Below are 19,320 nucleotides of genomic sequence, written 5' to 3'. Positions count from 1 at the left end.
TGTTGCTAAACTTTTTTGATATCAGAGGGATTATTTGTTACAGATTTGTACCAAATGGTCAAACAGTTAACTAAGTTTATTATTTGAAGGTGCTGAAAAGTCTCTGTGAAAAAGTTAGGCAAAACAATCTGAACTTTTCACCAACAACTATGGTTCTTGCATCACAACAATACATCTGCTCCTCGCCTGTGAGGAGCTTTTAAGCTAGTAAACAAAATTAGTGTGAAGGACTAACTCTAGTCCAACTACAAAAAAAAAGGCCACTCACGGGTGGCTCACATACCAGTAATCCTAGCACTCTGAGGGGCCCTGAGGGAGGATTGTTTGAACTCAGAAGTTTGAGACCAGCCTGAGTAAGACCAAGATCCTGTCTCTACTAAAAATAGAAAAAATTGCCAGGCCTTTCGGGGGTGTGCTTGAGAGGAGGCCACAAGAGGGTTGCTTGAGCCCAGGAGTTTGAGGTTGCTGTGAGCTAGGCTGACACCCTGGTACTCTAGCCTGGGGCAGCAGAGTGAGACCCTGTCTCAAAATACTAAAAAAAAAGAAGCCAAATACAGAAAACATTCTTTAGAAAATCTCCAAATTCACAGAATTCAAGCAAAGAAGAAGATTTGGAAAACATAAACGTCCTATGCCTTAAATTCATCTGCTTTTATCCCATAGCAGGGGCATTGAGAAAGAACAGTACACTTGAGAGCTCTTAGCTGATGCTCCCTGCTGAACATAATAATTTCACAGAATACAAACCTTATATAAGATCACTCTGGGAATATGACAGTGTGAGATAAAAAAGCAAGGCTAGTCCTTAGTCATATCTAAGCACAGAGATAAATCAGAACACTGCTCAAACTGCAAAAATAACCAAATATCTCCCTCTCCTGGTGACTGCTGCTTCTTTCCTAATAGTTTTGGTCCTGCCATGTTCTTCTTGACTCCCTCCTGTGTTAAAGCTATTTAAAAAAAAATCAGCAATTGCATAGGTTCATACTTGTAAAAGGAAAAAAACAAACCCCACAAAGTTATACCCAAGTGAAGTCTTAATAAAAGCAAATGATCTGATACCATAGAAGAAAGAAAACACAGATAAATTTTAGGGAGGGCCCTGTACATCTTTCAGGGTCCTCCTTCAATCACACAGGGTGAGCTTTGTCTCTGAACATGGAACACCAAGATGTGTGTGCAATAACTCAGACACAGGGAAGTCAAGGCACAAGTTTATTGAGAGGTCTTTGACATACACTGGTCACATAGACAAAACTTGCCTGTGCAGCCAAGTAAATTTGATAGAGACTATCAATCCATACATTTTCTTTTTTTTTTTATTTATATATATATATATATATATTTTTTTTTATTGTTGGGGATTCATTGAGGGTACAATAAGCCAGGTTACACTGATTGCAATTGTTAGGTAAAGTCCCTCTTGCAATCATGTCTTGCCCCCATAAAGTGTGACACACACCAAGGCCCCACCCACCTCCCTCCATCACTCTTTCTGCTTCCCCCCCCATAACCTTAATTGACATTAATTGTCCTCATATCAAAATTGAGTACATAGGATTCATGCTTCTCCATTCTTGTGATGCTTTACTAAGAATAATGTCTTCCACTTCCATCCAGGTTAATATGAAGGATGTAAAGTCTCTATTTTTTTTAAATAGCTGAATAGTATTCCATGGTATACATATACCACAGCTTGTTAATCCATTCCTGGATTGGTGGACATTTAGGCTGTTTCCACATTTTGGCGATTGTAAATTGAGCTGCAATTAACAGTCTAGTACAAGTGTCCTTATGATAAAAGGATTTTTTTCCTTCTCGGTAGATGCCCAGTAATAGGATTGCAGGATCAAAAGGGAGGTCTAGCTTGAGTGCTTAGAGGTTTCTCCACACTTCCTTCCAGAAGGGTTGTACTAGTTTTCAGTCCCACCAGCAGTGTAAAAGTGTTCCCTTCTCTCCACATCCACGCCAGCATCTGCAGTTTTGAGATTTTGTCATGTGGGCCATTCTCACTGGGGTTAGATGATATCTCAGGGTTGTTTTGATTTACATTTCTCTAATATATAGAGATGATGAACATTTTTTCATGTGTTTGTTAGCCATTCGTCTGTCATCTTTAGAGAAAGTTCTATTCCTGTCTCTTGTCCATTGATATCTGGGATTGTTGGCTTTTTTCATGTGGATTAATTTGAGTTCTCTATAGATCCTGGTTATCAAGCTTTTGTCTGATTCAAAATATGAAAATATCCTTTCCCATTGTGTAGGTTGTCTCTTTGCTTTGGTTATTGTCTCCTTAGCTGTACAGAAGCTTTTCAGTTTAATGAAGTCCCATTTGTTTATTTTTGTTGTTGTTGCAAATGCCATGGCATTCTTCTTCATGAAGTCTTTCCCCAAGCCAATATCTTCCAGTGTTTGTCCTATGCTTTCTTTGAGGATTTTTATTGTTTCATGCCTTAAATTTAAGTCCTTTATCCATCTTGAATCAATTTTTATGAGTGGGGAAAGGTGTGGGTCCACTTTCAGGCTTTTACATGTAGACATCCAGTTCTCCCAACACCATTTATTGAATAGGGAGTCTTTCCCCCAAGGTATGTTCTTGTTTGGTTTATCGAAGATTAGGTCATTGTTAGTTTCATTTCTTGGTTTTCAATTCGATTCCAAGTGTCTATGTCTCTGTTTTTGTGCCAGTACCATGCTGTCTTGAGCACTATGGCTTTGTAGTACAGAATAAAATCTGGTATGCTGATGCCCCCAGCTTTATTTTTATTACTAAGAACTGCCTTAGCTATACAGGGTTTTTTCCGGTTCCATACAAAACACAGAATCATTTTATCCAAATCTTCAAAGTACGATGTTGGTATTTTGATAGGAATGGCATTGAATAGGTAGATTGCTTTGGGAAGTATAGACATTTTAACAATGTTCATTCTTCCCGTCCATGAGCATGGTATGTTCTTCCATTTGTTAATATCCTCTGCTATTTCCTTTCTGAGGATTTCATAGTTTTCTTTATAGAGATCCTTCACCTCCTTCGTTAGGTATATTCCTATTTAATTTTCTTTGAAACTATGGTGAAGGGAGTTGTGTCCTTAATTAGCTTCTCATCTTGACTGTTATTGGTGTATACAAAGGCTACTGACTTGTGGACATTGATTTTATATCCTGAAACATTACTGTATTTTTTGATGACTTCTAGGAGTCATGTGGTTGAGTCTTTGGGGTTCTCTAAGTATAAGATCATGTCGTCAGCAAAGAGGGAGAGTTTGACCGCCTCTGCTCCCATTTGGATTCCCTTTATTTCCTTGTCTTGCCTAATTGTATTGGCTAGAACTTCCAGCACTATGTTGAATAGTAAAGGTGACAGAGGACAACCTTGTCTGGTTCCAGTTCTAAGAGGAAAAGCTTTCAGTTTTACTCCATTCAGTAAAATATTAGCTGTGGGTTTGTCATAGATAGCTTCAATCACTTTTAGAAATGTGCCACCTATGCCTATACTCTTCAGTGTTCTAATTAGAAAAGGATTCTGGATTTTATCAAATGCTTTTTCTGCATCTATTGAGAGGATCATGTGATCTTTATTTTTGCCTCTGTTAATATGGTGGATAACGTTCATGGACTTGCGTATGTTAAACCAGCCTTGCATCCCTGGGATGAAGCCTACTTGATCATGATGAATGACTTTTTTGATGATAAGCTGTAATCTATTGGCTAGGATTTTGTTGAGAATTTTTGCATCTATATTCAAGAGTGAGATTGGTCTGAAATTCTCCTTTTTGTTTAGGTATTTTCCTGGTTTTAGTATCATGGTGATGTTTGCTTCATAAAATGTGTTGGGGAAGATTCCTTCTTCCTCAATTTTTTGGAATAATTTCTGCAGTACAGAAATAAGCTCTTCCTTGAAGGTTTGATAGAATTCTGGAGTGAAGCCATCTGGACCAGGGCATTTTTTGGTTGGAAGCTTTTTTATTGTTTCTTTGATCTCAGTGCTTGAAATTGGTCTGTTCAGGAGCTCTATTTCTTCCTGGCTGAGTCTAGGGAGAGGGTGTGATTCCAAATATTTATCCATTTCCTTCACATTGTCAAATTTCTGGGCATAGAGTTTCTGGTAGTATTCAGAGTTGATCTCTTGTATCTCTGTGGGATCAGTTGTTATTTCCCCTTTATCATTTCTGATTGAGGTTACTAGAGATTTTACTTTTCTATCCTCATTAGGCTGGCCAATGTTTTATCTATTTTATTTATTTTTTCAAAAAACCAACTCCTTGTTTCATTAATTTTCTGAATGATTCTTTTGTTTTCAATTTCATTGATCTCTGATTTGATTTTGGATATTTCTTTTCTTCTACTGAGTTTAGGCTTAGATTGTTCTTCTTTTTCCAATTCCATAAGATCTCTTGTGAGATTGTTGATGTGCTCTCTTTCTGTTTTTCGAATGTAGGCATCTAAAGCGATGAATTTTCCTCTCAAAACTGCTTTTGCAGTATCCCACAGGTTTTGGTAGCTTGTGTCTTCATTGTTGTTATGCTCAGGGAAGTTAATGATTTCCTGTTTTATTTCTTCCTGCACCCATCTGTTATTCAACAGAGGATTGTTTAATTTCCATGCCTTTGGGTGGGGTTGAGCATTTTTGTTAGAGTTGAGTTCCACCTTTAGTGTCTTATGGTCTGAGAAGATACAAGATAAAATTTCAATTCTTTTGATTCTGTTGATATTTGTTTTGTGTGATATGGATAGGTTATGATCAGGATATGATCAATTTTGGAGAATTTTCCATGGGGTGATGAGAAGAATGTATATTGTTTATCTTTGGGGTGGAGTGTTCTATATGTGTCTATCAAGCACAGTTGTTCTAGGGTCTCATTTAAATCTCTTATATCTTTGTTTAATTTCTGTTTAGAGGATCTGTCCAGCTCTGTAAGAGGAGTGTTAAAGTCCCCTGTTATGATGGTATTATCAGATATCATATTGCTCAGACTGAGTAAGGTCTGTTTCAAGAATCTGGGAGCATTTAAATTGGGTGCATAAATATTCAGATTTGAAATGTCTTCTTGTTGTATTTTTCCGTTGACCAATATAAAGTGACCATCTTTGTCTTTTTTTACTTTAGTTGCTTTAAATCCACATGTATCTGAAAATAAGATTGCAACTCCTCTTTTCTTCTGAATTCCATTTGTCTAAAAAATGGTCTTCCATCCCTTGACTCAGAGCTTTAATTTGTCTTTTGAAGCCAGGTGTGTTTCTTGCAGACAGCAAATGGATGGCTTGTGTTTTTTAATCCAGTCAGCCAATCTATGTCTCTTCAGTGGGGAATTCAAGCCATTAACATTTATTGAGATAATTGATAAGTTTGGAAGTATTCGATTCGTCTTATTTTGTGAGAGTCCATTGCTTAATTTTATCTTTTGCATCAGTGTGGAGGTTAGGTTCTGTCCTTTAATTTCTGAGTTCTTACTTTGCTGCTGATCCATTGTGGTGGTCAGTGTGCAGAACAGCTTGAAATATTTCCTGTAGAGCTGGTCTTGTTGTAGCGAATTTCCTCAATGTTTGTATATCCGTAAATGATTTGATTTCTCTGTCAATTTTTAAGCTTAGCTTATCAGGGTACAGAATTCTGGGCTGGAAATTGTTCTGTTTAAGTAGATTAAAGGTAGATGACCATTGTCTTCTTGCTTAGAAAGTTTCATTAGAGAAGTCTTTGGTCACTCTGATGGATTTGCCCCCGTAGGTCAACTGGCGCTTACTCCTGGCAGCTTGCAGAATCTTTTCTTTTGTCTTGACTTTGGACAGGTTCATCACAATGTGTCTTGGAGAAGCTCGGTTAGAGTTGAGGCAACCTGGGGTCCGATATCCCTCTGAAAGCAGTGTGTCAGAATCTTTGGTGATGTTTGGGAAATTTTCTTTTATAATATTCTCTAGTATGGCTTCCATTCCTCTGGGGCATTCTTCTTCCCCTTCTGGAATTCCTATAACTCATATGTCGGAAAGCTTCATAAAGTCCCATAATTCTGACAGTGAACATTCTGCTTTCTCTCTCTTCTTTTCTGCCTCTTTTACTATCTGAGTTATCTCAAAAACTTTATCTTCTACCTCCGAAATTCTTTCTTCTGCATGGTTTAACTTGTTGCCTATACTTTCCATTGCATCTTTAAGTTCCCTAATTGACTGTGTCAGTTCCTTCAGCTCTGCTATATCCTTTTTATATTCTTCATATCGTTCATCTCTGATTTGATCCTGTTTTTGGATTTCCTTTTGGTTATTTTCCACTTTATTAGCAGTTTCCTTCATTGTTTCCGTTATTTCTTTCATTGTTTTCATCATGTGTATTCTAAATTCCCTTTCTGTCATTCCTAACATTTCTTTATAGGTGAAATCCTCTGCAGTAGCTACCTCATGGTCCCTTGGCAGGGTAGTTCTGGACTGGTTCTTCATGTTGCCTGGAGTTTTCTGCTGATTCTTCCTCATGAGTGATTTCTTTTATCTGTTTCCTTGCCCTGATTTTCCTTTCACTTCCTCTTGCTTTTAAAGTTCTCATGCCTGTGGACTAAGGGTTGCAGGACCAGAAGGGTGAGAAGGTTGAAGAGCAAAAAAGGGATGAAAGAAAGGAGGACAGAGTGATAAGAAAAATAGAGAAAGGAGAGTGGGTGGGTAAAAGGAATATTGACAAACAGAAGAGAGGCACAGAAAGAGGGAGACAGAGCAATATAGGTGTATACTAGGGTACTTTGACACAACATTTTAAAAAACCCCACCTTCTGGGGGTGCCCAGTTGGGTGGTTCCCTTGAGGTCAGCAGCTCTTTGCTAACCTGATCAGCCATAGTACCCCACCTTCACCAAGTAGAGAGGAAAGACAAGAATGCTATAAATCAAACCAAAGCAAGCAAACAGAAAACTTTACGGGATAAAATTGGGTGAAAAACCAAATAGCAGTAGAAACACTAGCAAAAATGAAGTTCTAGTTATTGAAAAAGGCAGCAATGGGAAATTATAATTAAACTAGGAAAATTGAGAAAGAAAAAGGATCTGTATGGAAAAGGTTGAAATTAAAAAAACAAAACAACATCAACAACATCAAAATAAACAAAACAAACAACCAAACCAAAAAAAAAAACATAACCAAAAACAAAGCAGTATGTATATGTTATTGAATATTGTCTGGGCAACACGTGGTCTTCTGGGGTATGAGATGTTAATCACAGTTCTGATACGACTGGAGGCTGCTGATTTCTCAAACCCCAGCAGGTAGACACCCTAAATCTCTCTTCAGCCCACTTAAAAGGCACTTTGAACTTGTAAACTTGCTGAACGGAAGCTTTCCCAGGGAAGTGCTTGTCGCTGGAATCATTGCTGAAGTGGCTATCCACTTACCCAGTGTGCCAAAAGTGGTCTCACTCTGCCCCTGAGGGTTAGGGCTGCAAGGCGGCTCAGACCCCACCCTTAGGCTACTCGGTCACTGGGTTACCAGCTCCCACCCGATTCTAGCTCTGGGACCCTGAGGGCGGAGCTTGCTGGGGCAGATCGCTCACAGTGGCTCCCTGTGACCCACAGCCAAACACTATTAGCTCCGTCTGGCTCAGCGGCTCAGACTGGGGCCCTAGACAACGGCCAAAGTTCTCCGCTCTCCCGCTCAGGCTCTCCCCAAGGCAGTTCAACTGAGTGCCATGTCCAAAGACCCCAAAACAGTTCACAGGTAAAGCCTTTCTGGTTTGCAGTCTCGTTGCTACTGAACTTACAGTTGCAGGTGGGTTTAGATAGATTGAACACAAGCGACCACTTGCCATTTTTCCACTGTTTTAGTCCTCCTCTTGGGGTCCAGAAGTCTCTCGCTGACTCCCTGTATCCTCATAGGGGTGATGATAGGCAGATCCCACCAGCCAAAGATGCCTGGAGTCCTATCTCCCCAGACTCACGGTGCCCAGATGCAAGGAAGCTGTTACTCGGCTGCCATCTTGCTCCGCCTCCCCCAATCTATACATTTTCAATAAACATTGTTCATTGAACCATTCTTTAATTGTTTTGTATGTGGGTCATTATGAAAATTTTGCGATAAATGAAAGTCCAGAAATGTAAAATCCATGTGGATGGACACAAATGAACCCATCCCCACCAATAAGCCAGGCAAGTTGAAACTGGCATGGATGAATCAGAAAGGACCCTTGTGCCTCTATTTCTTGGAAGTGAAATAATGGACCCTAGCACAGTCTGTTCACTTTTGTTAGGACCCAGGTAAGTGTGAAATTTTCCCCCACAAACACTGCATTATTTTTAATTTTATTTTATTTTTAAATTTCAACTTAATGTGAAGGTACAAACAACCAAGTCAAAATATTTGAATTTGTTACTCAGACTCCCTCTTGTAGTTAGTTATAACCTGCTCTCAAAACACTGCACTTTTAAGGCTGCAGTTATGTATTATGGTCACAAGATGGCAACAGACCCACTTTTGAATTTATATCAGAACATACCTGCAGAGAAAGGAGCAAGTATTTTATAACACAGCATCCTCAATTGCCGGCTCTAGGAGATGAAATGTGTAAAAATCTCAGAAGGAGGGAATTACTGAGAAAATTTACAGTACAAATGAGTACTAAAGGTTCAAACAGACATGCTGGAAAGCAGAAGAAGCCCTGAAATAAGAAGCAAGGACTGGGGTGGCACCTGTGGCTCAAAGGGGTAGGGTGCCAGCCCCAGATGCTGGAGGTGGCGGGTTCAAACCCATCCCCAGCCAAAAAACTGCAAAAAAAAAAAAAAAAAAGAAGCAAGGATTGACTGTATTCCAGTCTTGGCTCTGTGACTGACTAAATTAGAACCCACTAAAGTTCACTATAAGTAACTCTCACATGTAAAATGAGGCAATTGCATTTGAGAATATTTGACTTTTTTTCACAGTTATAAAAAGAGTTGCTTATGGCAGGGTACATGGCTCAGGTCTGATAATCCTAGCACTCTGGGAGACTAACATGGTAGATTGCTTCAGCTCAGGAGTTCGAGACCAGCCAGAACATGAGAGAGATCCTGTCTCTCTAAAAAAAAAAAAAAATAGCCAGGTGTGGTAGCGCACACCTGTAGTGACAGCTACTTGGAAGGCTGAGGCAAGAGTATCACTTGAGCCCAGGAGTTTGAGGTTGCTGTGAGCTATGATGCCATGACACTCCACCTGGGGCACCGAGTGAGACTTTGTCTTTAAAAAAAAAAAAAGCATTGCTTTTTTTTAGTCCTATTTGCATATGGCAACTTTTGAATAATGTACTTTATGGGTACATTATTATCCTGAGAAATGATAACAGTAGAAGAAAGTGACTGATAGCCTCAACGGACATTCTATTGCTGTCAGTTGGCTTCTATGAAGAAAGAAACTTCATTTCTTCTAAAACATGAATATATGTAATTACAGATACCATAAAATATCTCTTGTACTATATTTGTTTGCTGTGCATTGGAAGGTGTTTCTGAAGAAACTAAATAACACCTGGATTTTTGTCATCTTCTCTATGGAGCCAGCTAATTAGAGCCAATCATGCCTCCTGCTCCTGTGTATTTTACTTCCATAAGGAAGAGTGATTAAGTCAGCATGCAAGGGAGGGTGAAACAGCAAAAGCACCCTGGACTTTTTCTTTGTTGGTAGTCTTTTAATTACTAATTCAGTTTTCTTACTCCTTATGAGTCTGTTGGGTATTTTATCTCTTCCTGATTCACTCTTGGTGGGTTGTATGTGTTCAGGAATTTACCAGTTTTCTCTAGGTTCAACAGTTTGTTAATGTAGAGTTGTAATAATCTCTGATCTTTTATGTGTCTGTGGTGTCAGTTGTGATGTCTCTTTTTCATTCCTGATTTTGTTTATTTGAGTAATCTCAATTTCTTGGTTAGTATAGCTAGCAGCTTATTGATTTTGTTTAATTTCTCACACAAACTTTTTATTTTGTTGACAGTTTGTATATTTTTTAGTCTCCATTTCATTTATTTCTGCTCTCATCTTTTTTTATTTTCTTCTAATTTTGAGTTTGTTTTGTTCTTGCTTTTGTAGTTCTTTAAGGTACATCGTTAGATTGTTTATTTGAAATCTTTCCAATTTTTTATTTTTTTAATTTATTTTTTCTAATTTTTTAATGTAGACATTGACTGCCCTAAATTTCTCTTATACTGCCTTTGTAGTATCTTACAGGTTGTTGGTATGTTGTGTTTTGATTTTCATTTGCTTTAACAAAAGTTTTGATTTCCTCAATTTCTTCATTGAACCAATAGTCATTCAGCAGCACGTTGTTTAATTTTCTTGCATATGCTCAGTTTCTAAAGCTCATTTTGTTATTGTTTCTAGTTTTGTTTCATTGTGGTCTGAGAAGGTACTTGATAGGATTTCAATATCTCAAAATTTTTTGAGAATCATCAATAGGTGATTAAATGCTTTTCTGTTGCTATTCTTTCTTTGTATTTCATTATAGAATTCTTTCTTTGTATTTCATTATAATATGCTCTGGAGAAGAACTTTTTGAATTCTATCTGCTTGGGGGAATCTCTCAGCTTCCTGGATCTGGATGTCTAAATCTCTTGCTAGACTTGGGAAGCTCTTAGCTATTATTCTGTTAAATAAATTTTCTATTTCTATCATCTTCACATTGTGTCTGGAACACTGAAAATTTGAATATTTGGCTATTTTGTGGTGTCCTATATGTCATATGCAGGGGTCCTCAAACTTTTTAAACAGGGGGCCAGTTCACTGTCCCTCAGACTGTTGAAGGGCCAGACTATAGTTTAAAAAACAAAACTATGAACAAATTCCTATGCACACTGCACATATCTTATTTTGAAATAAAAAAACAAAACAGGAACAAATACAATCACACCGCCTCATGTGGCCCATGTGCCGTAGTTTGAGGACCCCTATATAGGCTTTGTTCATTCTTCTTTATTCTTTTTTCTTTATTTTTGTATGAGTAGGTTATTTCAAAAGACCTGTCTTCGTGCTTTGAATTTTTTCTTCTCCTTGGTCTAGTGTATTTTTGAAGTTTTTTGACTGGATTTTGTATTTCATTCAATGAATTCTTCAGTTCCAGAATTTCTATTTTGTTCTTTTTAGTGATATCTATCACTTTGATATGTTTTTCATTTGTAGCCTCAATTTTTAAAATTTATTTGTAATGTTTGCCTGTATTTTCTTTTATCTTACTGAGCTTTTTCAATATTATTATTTTGAATTCCTTTTCCAGAATCTGATAAATTTCTTTCTCTTTAAAATCTGTCACTGGAAAATGATAGTGTTCCTTTGTTTATTCATGTTGCTTGTGCCCTTACACTGATATCTTTATATCTAGTGTAACAGTTGCCTCATCCAATATTTTAAATTTCCTTTTGAAGGGAAGGACTTTATATTCATGGCATTGGTTGAGCAGGGCATCTTGGCCTTGATTTTGAGTGTGTGCAATGGTAGAGTTCCTGTTTTAGTTTATTGGCTGTGGACAGCACCAGTCATCAGTGGTATCTGTGATGTCCTCATTGGCTTAGGGTTCAGTTTGTGGAGAATGTGAAGACTTTTTGCTGGGTGTGGGGATGCCAGGTGAGCCAGGTAAGCCAGTCCTCAAGTCCCCGTGGTGGCAGCAGAGGACTGAGCAAGCCTGTCTTTCATTCCCAGGGGGGTGTGCATTGGCACCAGTGTTAGTTCAGGCATGTCAATTCTTGGGTCTCCAGTTGGATTTCTTGGGTGTTGGTATAACAGCAGTGGTTCAATTGTGTGGGAAGGTTCTTGGGTCCCTAGGCAGGGGCATGGTGTGGGTGATGGCAATAGCAGTGATGGGACAACCCTCAGGTTCCCAAGAGTTCTGCTGGGGTTGTGGTGGTTACAATGGGCTGGATGGGCTGATTCCCAGGCATGTGGCATGTATTGGTGGGTGACAGCTGTGGTGGTAATAATAGGTCCCTAAGAGAACTGCTGAGGTGCCAATGATGGTTGATGGAAATGGTTCATCCTCGAATCAATGGACAGCATGCTTGGGCACTGGGTGTGGAGAGTACAAAGCTTGGCCAGGCAGATCTGTCTTCAAATTCCATGGTGGCTCATGCAGGTGCTACCAATAGCAGGCAGGGGTAGGGTGATCCCCAACTCCAGTGTAAATGCTCAAGTTGGGGTGGCACAAGCTATACTGTAGCCCTGCAACTGGGGAGGTGAGGCTTGTCCTTCGGGCATATGAAAATGCATGGTAACTCCACTGTTAGGGATAGTGGAGTCAGGCCAATGGCTCACACTTTGGCCACTGCAGCAACATACAGCTGAATATCAATGGGTTTCCAGGCATGTGGAGATGCAGGGGCTATTCAGCTTCAGGGCAGGATGCAGGTGGTGGTGGGGGATGTGTCTGGGCTCTCAAAATGGTGTGTGCTGAGGTGCTTAGGACTCAGTGGGTGCGTGGGACTCAGAGTGAGTCCCTCTCTGATGCAATGCTATCACATGGTCTCCAGGAAGCTCTCCATGTTAGTTTCAGAGGTTGTGAAGGTTGAGGGGTTCTCCTATGGTGAGATAGGATTGCAGGAGTCTGTGATGGGAATGTGGACTGCTCTGGGTCTGTCTCCCTCTCTCCACAGGGGGACGTTGCTCCAGGCTCCCAGCTAATTCCAGGCAGAGAAGGCTTCCTGACCTCTCTTCCTTTCTTCGGTTTAGATGTTTCCTGTCACTTCTCAGTTGAATTCTACTGTTCTCTCTTAGATGATCTATTTAAAGTGTGATTGATTACCTACACACCATTTTGGTTCTGCTTGGTACAGGAGGCAAGTCTAGGTGAACCCCTCAAAAAGTGTCATTGATGAGAGTATCTGTTTCACTAGGGTGGAAGAGAAACCAGCTGAAAACCAGACAGAACCACTTAGCCCCACCACACCAGACAGGGCCCCAGTTTCTCAGGCCACAACACTATACAGGCCCTCGACAAAGCCCCAGGGGAAAAAAATCAGAGGGAGTAAAACATCTGTGGGGCAGAATCAGTGGAAAAACTCTGGTAACATGAATAACCAGAATAGATCAACCCCCCCAAGGAAAGATATGGCAGATGCAATTGAAGATCCCATTCATAAACAACTGGATGAGATGTCAGAAATCGAATTCAGAATTTGGATTGCAGACAAGATTAACAAAGTGGAATTAGGAATTCGAGGAGAAATTCAAAAGTTGTCTCAAGAATTTAACGAATTTAAAGACAAAACCACCAAAGACTTAGACACACTGAAGCAATAATTTGCAGCCCTCAAAGATATGAAAAATACAGTAGAATCCCTCAGCAACAGAATGGAGCAAGCAGAAGAAAGGATTTCTGACATCGAAGATAAAGCCTTTGAACGCTCCCAAACTCTCAAAGAGGAAGAGAAATGGAGAGCAAAAATGGATCATTCTCTCAGAGAGCTCTGGGATAATTCGAAGAAGGTGAATATCCGAATCATAGGAGTTCCAGAAACAGATGAAGTGGTCTTGTTGGGCACAGAGGCCCTTCTGCATGAAATTATGAAAGAGAATTTCCAGACATGGCTAGAGATTCTGAAATTCAGATAACAGACAGCTTCAGAACCCCAGCACGACTCAACCCCAATAAGACCTCCCCCAGGCATATCATAATTAACTTCACTGAAGTTAATATGAAGGAGAAAATCCTCAAAGCTGCCAGGAGAAAGAAAACCATTACCTTCAAAGGGAAGAATATTAGAATGACTGCAGATCTCTCTGCTGAAACTTTTCAAGCCAGAAGAGGGTGGTAACCGACTTTTAATCTCCTAAAGCAAAATAACTTTCAACCCCAGATCTTGTATCCAGCTAAACTGAGTTTCACTTATGATGGAGAAATTAAATACTTTAATGACATTCATATGTTGAAGAAATTTTCCATAACCAAACCAGCTCTTCAGGATATTCTCAGACCTATCCTCCATAATGACCAACCCAATCCTATACCACAAAAGTAAACTCACTCAGAAACTTCGGATCAAACTCCAATTTCCACACTGGCAAAAGGATTAAAAACGCCCACTGGACTTTTGAAAAACTCGATACCCAAAACTTCACCAGACTTATCAATATTCTCCATTAATGTGAATGGCTTAAACTGTCCTCTAAAGAGGCATAGGTTAGCTGACTGGATACAAAAACTCAGGCCAGATATCTGTTGCATACAAGAGTCACATCTTAATTTAAAATACAAATACAGACTCAGGGTGAAAGGATAGTCATCCATATTTCAGGCAAATGGTAATCAGAAAAAAGCAGGTGTTGCAATTTTATTTGCAGATACAATAGGCTTTAAACCGACAAAAGTTAAGGAAGGACAAGAATGGTCACTTCATATTTGTTAAGAGTAATACTCAATATGATGACATCTCAATTATTAATATCTATGTACCCAACTAAAATGCACCTCAATTTATAAGAGAAACTCTAACAGACATGAGCAACTTGATTTCCTCCAGCTCCATAATAGTCGGAGGTTTCAACACTCCTTTGGCAGTGTTGGATCGATCCTCCAACAAGAAGCTGAGCAAAGAAATCTTAGATTTAAACCTAACCATCCAACATTTGGATTTAGCAGACATCTACGGAACATTTCATCCCAACAAAACTGAATACACATACTTCTCATCAGCCCATGGAACTTTCTCCAAAATCGATCACATCTTAGGTCACAAGTCTAACCTCAGTAAATTTAAAGGAATAGAAATGATTCCATGCATCTTCTCGGACCACCATGGAATAAAACTTGAGCTGAGTAACAACAGGAATCTGCATACTCATACAAAAACATGGAAGTTAAATAACCTTATGCTGAATGATAGCTGGGTCAGAGATGAGATTAAGAAAGAAATCGCCAACTTTTTGGAACAAAACAACAATGAAGACACAAACTATCAGAACCTCTGGGACACCGCAAAGGCAGTTCTAAGAGGGAAATTTATAGCACCGCAAGCCTTCCTCAAGAGAATGGAAAGAGAGGAACTTAACAACTTAATGGGACATCTCAAGCAACTGGAAAAGGAAGAACATTCCAACCCCAAACACAGTAGAAGAAAAGAAATAACCAAAATTAGAGTAGAATTAAATGAAATTGAAAACAAAAGAATAATACAACAGATCAATAAATCAAAAAGCTGGTTTTTCGAAAAGGTCAATAAAATAGATAAACCTTTGGCCAACCTAATTAGGGAAAAAAGAGTAAAATCTCTAATCTCATCAATCAGAAACAACAAAGATGAAACAACAACAGACTCCTCAGAAATCCAAAAAATCATTAATGAATATTACAAGAAAATGTATTCTCAGAAATATGAAAATCTGAAGGAAATTGACCGATACTTGGAAGCACATCACCTTCCAAGACTTAGCCAGAATCAAGTGGAAATGTTGAACAGGCCCATATCAAGTTCGGAAATAGCATCAACTATACAAAACCTCCCTAAAAAGAAAAGCCCGGGACCAGATGGTTTCATGTCAGAATTCTACCAAACTTTTAAAGAGGAATTAGTACCTATATTACTCAACCTGTTCCAAAAGGTAGAAAAAGAAGGAAGACTCTCTAACACGTTCTATGAAGGAAACATCACCCTGATCCCCAAACCAGGAAAAGACCCAACAAGAAAAGAATATTATAGACCAATATCACTAATGAATATAGATGCAAAAATATTCAACAAGATCCTAACAAACAGAATCCAGCAACACATCAAACAAATTATACATCATGACCAAGTCAGTTTTATCCCAGGGTCTCAAGGCTGGTTCAATATACGTAAATCTATAAATGTAATCCAGCACATAAACAAATGAAAAAACAAAGACCATATGATTCTCTCAATCAATGCAGAAAAAGCTTTTGATAATATCCAGCATCGCTTCATAATCAGAACACTTAAGAAAATCGGTATAGAAGGGACATTTCTTTTTCTTTTTTTTTTTTTTGTTTTGTAGAGACAGAGTCTCACTGTACCGCCCTGGGGCAGAGTGCCGTGGTGTCACATGGCTCACAGCAACCTCTTAACTCTTGGGCTTAGGCGATTCTCTTGCCTCAGCCTCCCAAGCAGCTGGGACTACAGGCGCCCGCCACAATGCCCGGCCATTTTTTGGTTGCAGTTTGGCTAGGGCTAGGTTTGAACTCGCCACCCTCGGCATAGGGGGCCGGTGCCCTACTCACTGAGCCACAGGCGCCGCCATTTCTTAAACTGATAGAGACCATCTACAGCAAACCCACAGCCAATATCATATTGAATGGAGTTAAATTGGAATCATTTCCACTCAGATCAGGAGCCAGACAAGGCTGCCCATTGTCTCCATTGCTTTTTAACATTGTAATGGAAGTTTTAGCCACCACAATTAGGGAAGAAAAGGTGATCAAGGGTATCCATATAGGGTCAGAAGAGATCAAACTTTCGCTCTTCGCAGATGATATGATTGTATATCTGGAAAACACTAGGGACTCTACTACAAAACTCTTAGAAGTGATCAAGGAATACAGCAGCGTCTCAGGTTACAAAATCGACATTCATAAATAGGTAGCTTTTATATAACCAACAATAGTCAAGTTGAAAAAACAGTTAAGGACTCTATCCCATTCACAATAGTGCCAAAGAAGATGAAATATTTGGGAATTTACCTAACGAAGGACATGAGAAATCTCTATAAAGAGAACTATGAAACTCTAAGAAAAGAAATAGCTGAAAATATTAACAAATGGAAAAACATACCATGCTCATGGCTGGGAAGAATCAACATTGTTAAAATGTCCATACTACCCAAAGCAATATATAATTTCAATGCAATCCCTATTAAAGTTCCACTGTGATACTTTAAAGATCTTGAAAAAACAATACTTCTTTTATATGGAATCAGAAAAAATCTCGAATAGCCAAGACATTACTCAGGAATAAAAACAAAGCAGGAGGAATTACGCTACCAGACCTCAGACTATACTACCAATCGATAGTGATCAAAACAGCATGGTATTGGCACAAAAACAGAGAAGTAGATGTCTGGAACAGAATAGAGAACCAAGAGATGAACCCAGCTACTTACCATTATTTAATCTTTGACAAGCCAATTAAAAACATTCAGTGGGGAAAAGATTCCCTATTTAACAAATGGTGCTGGGTGAACTGGTTGGCAACCTGTAGAAGACTGAAACTGGACCCACACCTTTCACCAATAACTAAGATAGACTCTCACTGGGCAAAGATTTAAACTTAAGACATGGAACTATAAAGATACTAGAGGAGAGTGCAGGGAAAACCCTTGAAGATATCGGTCTGGGTGAGTATTTCATGAGGAGGACCCCCCAGGCAATTGAAGCAGCTTCAAAAATACACTACTGGGACTTGATCAAACTAAAAAACTTCTGCACAGCCAAGAACACAGTAAGTAAAGCAACCAAACAGCCCTCAGAATGGGAGAAGATATTTGCAGGTTATGTCTCCGACAAAGGTTGAATAACCAGAATCCACAGAGAACTCAAACGCATTAGCAAGAATAGAACAAGGGATCCCATCGCAGGCTGGGCAAGGGATTTGAAGAGAAACTTCTCTGAAGAAGACAGGCGCGCGGCCTTCAGTCATATGAAAAAATGCTCATCATCTTTAATCATCGGAGAAATGCAAATCAAAACTACTTTGAGATACCATCTAACTCCAGTGAGACTAGCCTATATCACAAAATCCCAAGACCAGAGATGTTCGCGTGGATGTGGAGAAAAGGGAACACTTTTGCACTGCTGGTGGGAATGCAAATTAATACATTCCTTTTGGAAAGAGATATGGAGAACACTTAGAGATCTAAAAATAGATCTGCCATTCAATTCTGTAATCCCTCTACTGGGCATATACCCAGAAGACCAAAAATCACATCATAACAAAGATATTTGTACCAGAATGTTTATTGCAGCCCAATTCATAATTGCTAAGTCATGGAAGAAGCCCAAGTGCCCATTCATCCACGAATGGATTAATAAATTGTGGTATATGTACACCATGGAATATTAGTCAGCCTTAAAGAAAGATGGAGACTTTACCTCTTTCATGATTATATGGTGGAGCTGGAACATATTCTTCTTAGTAAAGTATCTCAAGAATGGAAGAAAAAGTACCCAATGTACTCAGCCCTACTATGAAACTAATTTAGGGTTTTCACATGAAAGCTATAACCCAGTTACAACCTAAGAATAGGGGAAAGGGGGAAAGGGAGGGGAGGGAGGGTGGAGGTGGGTAGAGGGAAGGGGATTGGTGGGATTACACCAGCGGTGCATCTTGCAAGGGTATATGTGAAACTTGGTAAACGGTCTGTGAAGCTAGTGAATGATGCCCCATGAATATATCAATGTACACAGCTATGATTTAATAAAAAAAATGTAATAAATTAATTAATTAATTAAAAAGTGTCATTGATGAGAAAAGAAAATAGAGCTGATTCTGGAAGTTCTGTGAACTTCATCTTTCCCAGCCACAGACCACTCACCTTCCTCATGATCTTTTCTTGTTTTCTGACTTGTCACTCCCAGGAGGCTTCCAAAGCATCCAGATCTTTGGTCATATATTGTTTATTATAAAAGTAATTTCAGCTTTTTTCCTTCTCAAAAATAAGGTCTATTCCCTAGAATAAACATATTTTCAAAGGTGAAGTGGTTCAGGCCTATAATCCTAACACTCTGGGATGTCGAGGCAGGTGGATTGCCTGAGTGCAGCCTGAACAAGAGTGAGACCCTGTCACTAGAAAAATTAACCCAGGGTGTTGGTGTACAGCTGTGGTCTCAGCTTCATAGGAGGTTGAGGCAGGAAGATCTCTGGAGCCCAGGAGTTGAGGTTGCTATGAGCTATGATGATGCCACAGCATTCAACCTGATGGTGATGGAGTGAGACTCTGTCCCTAAATAAATATATACATGCATAAATAAGCAAATAAATAAATAAAATCTACTCCTCCATTGCCATTTGGACAAAATCACCTAATCTATAAAGTAATTTTCTTTTCTTTTTTCTTTTTTGAGATAGTGTCTCATTCTGTCCCCCTGGGTAGATCACAACAGCATCATTGTAGCTCACAGCAACCTCAAACTCTCTGGGCTCCAGAGATTCTCTTGCCTCAGCCTCCCAAGTAGCTGAGACTACAGGTGTCTGCCATGAGCCCAGCTAATTTTTTTCTTTTTTTTTTAGTAGAGACAAAGTCTCTCTTTTGCTCAGTCTGATCTCTTACTCCTGAGTTGGATCGATCCTCTTGTCTCGGCCTCCCAGAGGGGCTTGGATTAGGGTGTGTGAACCACCATACCTGGCCCTATAAAATAATTTTCAATTTAAATCATCCTTCACTTTATTTAGCA

The 19,320-nt window shown here is 39.2% G+C and overlaps 1 protein-coding gene across 2 annotated transcripts in view; it reads right to left on the bottom strand.

Moving 5' to 3' along the window:
• KLRB1 (killer cell lectin like receptor B1) overlaps positions 1 to 19,320 on the bottom strand; it is a 51,977-nt gene that overhangs the window by 17,592 nt on the left and 15,065 nt on the right. Inside the window, exon 6 of one of the 2 annotated variants that reach the window (XM_053557645.1) lies at positions 18,540 to 18,869. The exons of the other annotated variant lie outside the window; for it this stretch is intronic. Within the exon in view, the coding sequence (XP_053413620.1) occupies positions 18,722 to 18,869 (148 nt within the window). The 3' untranslated portion in view covers positions 18,540 to 18,721. Of the gene's footprint in view, positions 1 to 18,539; positions 18,870 to 19,320 lie in introns of those variants that run through there. 2 annotated transcript variants of the gene reach the window in all.

Source organism: Nycticebus coucang, chromosome 12, assembly GCF_027406575.1.
Source record: "Nycticebus coucang isolate mNycCou1 chromosome 12, mNycCou1.pri, whole genome shotgun sequence".
Classification (NCBI taxonomy): domain Eukaryota; kingdom Metazoa; phylum Chordata; class Mammalia; order Primates; family Lorisidae; genus Nycticebus; species Nycticebus coucang.
This window is presented reverse-complemented; position numbering and strand designations above follow the sequence as displayed.